The following is a 7,248-nucleotide window of genomic DNA, read 5'->3' on the forward strand; positions in this document are numbered from 1 at the left end:
AAATGGTACAGCTCGTAGTTGAGTACTCTCATAATGGACATTGGACTAAAATCCACCACCACTCCCCTTACATAACTCTTGTAGGAGTCATCATTCTTGTCTTGTCGAACTGTATTTGCATAGAATTCTCTGACCAGAGTTGCACTCACCTTTGTGATTGAATCACAAAGGAGTTCCCACCTTCTCCTTCCAATTTTCTCCCTAATTTTTGGGCATTCATTCTCCCTGAATTGAAAGGCTAGCTCATGTACTATCTCTTTGTCTGCCATCCATGCAAATTGTAGTGCATGGTGCAAGGTTCTGAATTTCCTTTCATCAAAGGGATGTTGCTCCATGGGTTCCTTCCCCTTCCTTCTCTTGGAGCTTGATGATGCCATAGGTGAGGAACCAAATATAAGGCTATAGAGGTGGGTGGTGAGTCGGGTAAGTGAGGTGAGTATGGTTTGAAGAAGGAAAGAGATGAGTGATCAAGATGCTAACTATAAGGGAAGGGAGTGGAGACTCAAAGATAGAAGGTAACTAACGGTATCAAAATGTAGGTAGCTTGTAATGAAATAAGAAGTGAAATGTGGAAGTAGGCAATGGTTTCGGTTACATAGAGCAAGGCCTATTTATTTGCAAAATGGTGGGTAAATGAAGGGTAGAAATTGATCTTGTATGGTGAGAATGGATGGTGTATATGTGAAGTAGTTATGAGTACAAGGATCACCACTTTATGAGGTGGTTGGGTTCAGTCTTCAAGGATGAGGGGTTACGACACATTGATCCCTCCAATGCTTGCATGGTAACATTTTCCAAGGAACACCATTCAAAGACATGTGCCTAGCCTTCCATGAAGTGGCCGAACCTCCCTCCTTCATTGTCTTGTCATTTCCATCCAATTCTTCCTTCATTTCCCTCCTTTATTTACCTATGCAAAAGGACAAAAGTTAAATTCAATTGATGGCGGGAATGGATATGTATCTAACTACTTTTTGAATTTTCATTAACTAACTAAGTGTCACTCATGAATTTGAATCAATTTGACTTCCTGTAAGTTATGCGTACAACATTAGTGTTTAGTTTGTGATCATGTGGTGCAAGGAAAATGTGATCAAAGCTACTAAGATGTACATGATGTGATTCTCATGTGTCTTCTTAGTGTGCCTTGCACACCAAACTTGTTGCTCACTATGTGTTGCACACAAGTATTCAATTGAGTGCTTGTCAAACTTGAATTGAATTTCATGAGTCTACTTTATTGACTATTATCAAAACATAAACTAAAAGGATATAAAACATGGGTTGCCTCCCATGAAGCACTTCTTTATCGTCATTAGCTTGATGGTTGGCCTTTGTCAGGGTAGTTGGTAATATTTCAGATCTTCTCCTCTCACAGTGAATCTATCTCCACTTGCTTCTTGAAAATCTCTACATGCTCCAAGGAAAGAATTCTGTTGACTTTGTACACTCGAGGTAGCTAAGATGGAATTATAGGAAGATGAGGTGGGATTAGTGGCTGATGAGTTGATATCACTCTTTCCCCTCAAGAGAAATCCTCTATAGGAATTTTCTTATTTTTCCATCCATTTAGCACCTTCTTCCCAATTCTCTTCTTTCCTTCCAGTGGTGCTTCATTGATTCTTGTGTCAGGAAGGTCTTTGTTAATTATCTCTTTTGAATCTTGAGGTCTCAGCTCCTCCTTGGACTTCTTGGATTTTTATATCACTTGAACTTCTTGTTTTTCTATCAAGGAAGTCTTCAGAGGCTCTGTTTGTGATTCACTACTTGTTTCCTCCAAGAATGCTTCCTTGTGATCATCCTTCAAGTCTTTTTTCTCTTGTTCAGATTCATGTGAGGGCCTGAAGATATGAAAGGTAAGTTGTTCATTATGTATTCTCAATATCAACTCCCCTTGCTCAACATCTATGAGTGCTCTGGCTGTGGCCAAGAATGGTCTCCCCAGAATGATTGGATGAAGATAGCTTTCTTCCATCTCAAGAACAACAGAGTCTGTAGGGAAGAAGTATTTCCCTACTTTCACCAGCACATTTTCAACTACTCCTAGTGATTGTTTCTGGGTTTTGTCAGCCAGTTGAAGGATTACATTTGTGGATTTCAACTCATTAATTTGCAGCTTCCTCATGAGAGACAGATGCATTAGATTTATGCTCACTCCAAGATCATAAAACCCTTTGTCAATCATGGTATCCCCTATAGCACAAGGGATGTGAAAACTTCCTGGATCCTTCTTCTTTGTAGGCAAGTCCTTCTGGATGAGAGAACTGCTTTCTTTGGTTATCACTACTGTTTGCCCACCCTTCAAGGTACTCTTCTCTATTAGCAACTCCTTCATGCATTTGATATATGAAGGCATTTGTTGGAGGGCTTCAATGAATGGAATATTGATATGAAGGGACTTGAATATATCCAAGAACCTGGAATACGTCTTCTCTTTCTCACCACCCCTGAGTCTCTGAGGGAATGGTACTTTTGGTACATAAGATTTCAAGTTTTCCTCCTCCTTTGGCTCCTTCCTTTGTGCAGGGTCAATTCCTTGTTCTATCCCTTCCAACTTCTCCTTTAGAACCCCTTGGTTGTGCTCTATTGGCTTGCTGATTTCTCCCTCCAAAGTCTCCTCATTTCTTAGAGTAGTTGCCTTGCATTCTTCCCATCTCACATTCTTTATTTCTCCTCTCAGGTTCTTCTCAGTGTCACTTGAAAAACTGTCAGTGGATTTAGATATTTGTTGAGAAAGAAATCCTACTTGGGATTCAAGCTTCTTGATGGCATCTCCTTGGTTCTTCATGTTAGACCCCCTTTTCCTCTTTGAATGCTCTGTTGTCTTGAAACTCCTTGCAAAGATTCTCAAGCAAGGCTTCAATCTGGGAGATTCTATCCTTGGATGGTGATGGTAGGTTGGAATTTGGAGGTTGAGGATGGTTATTTTGTGCTTGATATGGAGGCTGGGAAGAGTTGTTGTATGGGATTTGAGATGGTCTTTGGTTGGAGTGTTGGTAAGTGGAATTGTTGTAATGGTTGGAGTTGTGAGGTCTATGATCTTGGCTTTGCTTTTGCTGGTTTTCCCACCCAAAGTTTGGGTGGTTCTTCCAACCAGGATTATAGGTTTTGGAGTGTGGATCATAGGGTTGTCTTGATGAGTTTCCAACATAATTGGCTTGCTCCCAATCACCTCCTTCCTCTGCATTCACCCCTTCTTGAGCTGGTGGTTGAGTATTGACTGCTGCAACTTGGTTCCTCTCCATCTGCTTGGTGAGGTCGGCCAATTATTTGGTAATCAACTTGTTTTGAGCTAGCAATGCATCCATATGACTCAACTCCATCACTCCCTTTCTTGGGTTTCTATCAGAGACATAAAAGTATTCATTGTTGGCCACAGTTTCTATGATGTCTACGGCCTCTTCAATTGTCTTCTTCTTATTGAGAGAGCCTCCTGAAGAATGATCTAAGGCCTTCTTTGATTCTTGTGACAATCCTTTATAGAAAATCTATAACTGTACCCATTCATTGAACATGTCTGGAGGGCACTTTCTTATCAACTCCTTGTATCTCTCCCATGCTTCATAGAGAGTTTCCCCATCTTGTTGTCTAAACGTTTGTACCTCAGCCCTCAACCTGTTAACTCTTTGGGGAGGGTAAAACCTTGCCAAGAACTTATTCATCACCTCTTCCCAAGTTGTCAAACTCTCCTTTGGAAAGGACTCTAACCACTTTGATGCTTTATCCCTGAGAGAAAAAAGAAACAAAAGCAGTTTATAGGTGTCTGAGTGAACACCATTAGCCTTCATTATGTCACAAATTCTCAAGAATGTGGTTAGATGTTGGTTTGGATCTTCTTGAGTATTTCCTCTAAATGAACAGTTGTTCTGAACAAGAGTGATTAGCTGTGGTTTGAGCTCAAAATTGTTGGCATGTATAGTGGGTTTCAAGTTGCTGCTTCCATAATTTCCAGGATTGGGATTGATATAAGAGCCTAGCACTCTTCTCTCCTGCCAACATGATTACCAGCACCCTCTCTAACATGGCTATGAACTTCTTCCTCTATAGTAACGTCTAGATCTTCTTCCAACCCTTCTTCACTAACTATTCCTTTACCTCTTGCTTCCCTCCTTAGTCTAAGAAAGGTCTTCTCAGGTTCACTATCAAAAGAGGTTGAAGTTTCTCCTCTTCTACCTGTCATACACTCAGCAAACAAACAAGCAAAAGCAAGTGAAGCATTCACTCTTGTTGAGAATTATTGTTAGAGTGAGTGGTGCAATTGATTAAACAGTTAGTGGATTAGTGTGTAAAAATGTAAATAAACCAAGGAAAACAAATCGAAGTACTGAAAATAAAGGTAAAAACTGAAATAAAGACTGATCAACAAAAGAAAAGAAAAGTGTTCAATCTAGTTGTCCTCTGATTTAATCATTATCAATGCAAAATCAATCCCCGGCAACGGCGCCATAAACTTGATGCATGAAAATCTGTATCTCTACAAATTTTCTTCGGCAAGTATACCGAATTATCGTCAAGTAAAAAACTCACAGTAGAGTGAGGTCGAATCCCACAGAGATTGATTGGTTGAGCAACTTTAATCGGAGGAATGTTCTAGTTGAATTAAACAGATTTGAATTGAGATTTGCAAAAAGTTAAATGGCGGGAAACATAAATAGCAAGGAATGTAAATAACGGAAAGTAAATGGTAGAATGTAAAGTGCAGAAAGTAAATTGCAGTAACTTAAATGGGAATGGGGATGATAAACATAAATGTAAACAGCAGAATATAAAGAATGGGGAGATCAGAAATGGGAGGTTCATTGGGCTCAGGAGATATTGTATTCTTCGGATCAAGTTCATTCTCATCTCTTCCTCAATACATGTAACTCATTGATCTCTTGGCAATCTTAGGTGATTGAATCCCAATTCCTTGGAAATTCAATCTCTCTAAGCTTGAACAATTGTACAATTCCTTGATCTAATTGCTCATGGGAAGAGATGAAGTACGATCACAAATTATACCACATGTTTTTCTAAATCAAAGTATTAGTAGGATTATATGTTACTATATCCATCCAACCTCCAATCCGGTCCAACATGAGAAAGCATTTCTAGTATGATTTCCTCATTCCTCTTCCAAGGTTCAGAGGAAATCCAAGTATGAGAAACTTCTCTTCCGAGACAGTTACTCAATTGGATGAAGATCGAAAGCTTTCAAGTAAATCAAAAAGAAAGGAAAGAAGAAGAAGAATAAGAACTATTAATGATCCATTGAATTACAACAAAGCTCCCTAACCCAATGAAGGTGGGTTTAGTTGTTCATAGCTCTGGGAATGGAAATATGAAATGTAAAGTGCATTGAAAGTAAAGACTGGATTACAGAGAAAAGTAAAATACAGAGTGTTTACAATCCTGGATCCCCAGATCCTAATCCCCTTTTCTAATTCAAAACTACCCCTATATATACTACTTCTCTGATCTTCAGTTAACTCTGCAACTCTCTAGATGTGGGCCTTTGAGCTCAGTTGAAGCAGTTACGATCTCAGTGGCCTTTGCTCAGCTTGCTGGAAGAGTTTGAATTGGGTGGCTTTCACGTTAGTCAGGCCATTAGTGTGGTTAACGTTAAGTGCGAATTCCTGGTTCGAAGACGTTAGTGACACTAACTTGGTCACTAACGTCCTCCAACCCTCTTGAGTCATGTTAACCCCACCGTTAATGGCACTAACGTGGCCACTAACGTAGCCTTTCTTAACACTCGAGCACGTTAGTGGTGCTAACTTCACCACTAACGTTGTTAACACCCTTTTCTCCACGTTAATGGCCCACGTTAGTGGCACTAACGTGGCCATTAACGTGGGCAATCCTTGGCTCGAACACATTAGTGGTGCTAACTTCACCACTAATGTTGCAAACCTCCCCTTTGTTCCACGTTAATGCCCACGTTAGTGGCACTAACGTGGCCACTAACGTGGGCTTCTTTGGCCGTTCCTCACGTTAGTGGTGCTAACTTCACCACTAACGTTGCATCTTTCCCTTGTTCCACGTTAGTGTCCATGTTAGTGGTGCTAACTTCACAACTAATGTTGCAAGCTGCCCCTTCCTCTATGTTAATGGCCACGTTAGTGCCACTAATGTGGCTCTTCTGTGCTTCTTGTTACCTGAAATCAATCAAACAAAGTGCGTAAAAGTCTTACTCTAAATCATGAGATGATGCATCATTTATTCTATCATTCAATTCTTGTATTATTCTCATAAAATTGTTTAAAATTCACAATACTTGCTTGAATCAAGGTATGAATGTATTTTCAACCAAATACTTGCTTATTGTCTAAGGAAATGTATGAAACTAATCTAAAAGATACTAAAAATGGCTAGTAAAACTAGCCAAGATTCCTTGGCATCACATGGTTAGGACCCAAATTTCGCCACTCTAACCTGAAGCTTCTGAGCAACCAATAACACAATAGCCAAGCCCAGACCCAAAGGATCTAACTCTATCAAAGACATCATGATTTTCTAATAAAGTAAAAAAAGCCAGACTATATTTTCTATTAAACTCTTTGCAATGAATCTGAGCCATTTTATTAGAAGCTCCTTTAACATTCCACACTAGAAAATTTAATTCAAGACAATCCATAAAATAAATAATAGAGATAAAGAGGAACCAACCACAAATTATTCCATGGGCATGTGAAGCTGCTCCTTGCTGCAGCAGCTAGAAGGTACTTCAGGCAGTCCGGCTGCATGCGTATTGTTTGTGAGAATTATTTCTTTTGTCAGAGAAGCTTGCAAAGACGCTGATCTTCTTCTTTTTCTAAGATAAAAAACTAATAAAATTGAGAATTCTGTCCTTTGATGAAGTATAACGCCACTTTTCTTTTCGGTCTAGCCTTGTTTAATATCACCAGTCTTGTTTTTTGATTTGTTGCTATATGGGCCAGGCCCAATAGATCTTCTGGATACTTGAAAGCCTTTGTGCACCCTTTTTGGCCCATTGCCTCCCTTAGAAGATAGACCACCAGCAGATGGGTCCACTTTCTTTTTGCCTTTTCTATTTGAAACTTGAACCCACTCTCCCTCCTCAACCAATTCCTTTGGTTTAAGAGGATTTTCATGCAACGTAATCTCTTCCAATACCTCCAATTCCTGATTATTTGTCTTACCGTTATTTTTCTTACCAAATTCAAACATGCCTTGATTCCGGTTTTGATCCAGTTCACTTTCTCTACCCTCTGCCAATCATATAGGTTGCAGCGGCGCCTTCATAGT

The 7,248-nt window shown here is 39.7% G+C and overlaps 1 protein-coding gene and 1 non-coding gene across 2 annotated transcripts; one reads left to right on the plus strand and one right to left on the minus strand.

Moving 5' to 3' along the window:
• Positions 1–1,829: 1,829 nt before the first annotated feature.
• On the minus strand, positions 1,830–2,788 carry LOC107611498 (uncharacterized). The gene is made up of 2 exons (XM_016313416.1): positions 2,024–2,788; positions 1,830–1,841 (listed from the first exon to the last, which is right to left on the minus strand). The coding sequence occupies exons 1-2, from the start codon at positions 2,786–2,788 to the stop codon at positions 1,830–1,832; spliced, it is 777 nt and encodes a 258-aa protein (XP_016168902.1).
• A 725-nt stretch (positions 2,789–3,513) lies between these two features.
• LOC148578387 (small nucleolar RNA R71) lies at positions 3,514–3,617 on the plus strand. Its single transcript, XR_015904016.1, has one exon. It is a non-coding gene; the product is annotated as a small nucleolar RNA R71 (small nucleolar RNA).
• The last annotated feature ends 3,631 nt before the right edge of the window (positions 3,618–7,248 follow it).

The sequence above is a fragment of the Arachis ipaensis genome, chromosome B1, assembly GCF_059453495.1.
Source record: "Arachis ipaensis isolate K30076 ecotype BB chromosome B1, ASM5945349v1, whole genome shotgun sequence".
NCBI classification, from domain to species: domain Eukaryota; kingdom Viridiplantae; phylum Streptophyta; class Magnoliopsida; order Fabales; family Fabaceae; genus Arachis; species Arachis ipaensis.

Coding starts and splice junctions, on each gene's coding strand:
- LOC107611498 (XM_016313416.1), bottom strand. CDS start 2,788: ATGAAGAACCAAGGAGATGCCATCAAGAAGCTTGAATCCCAAGTAGGA.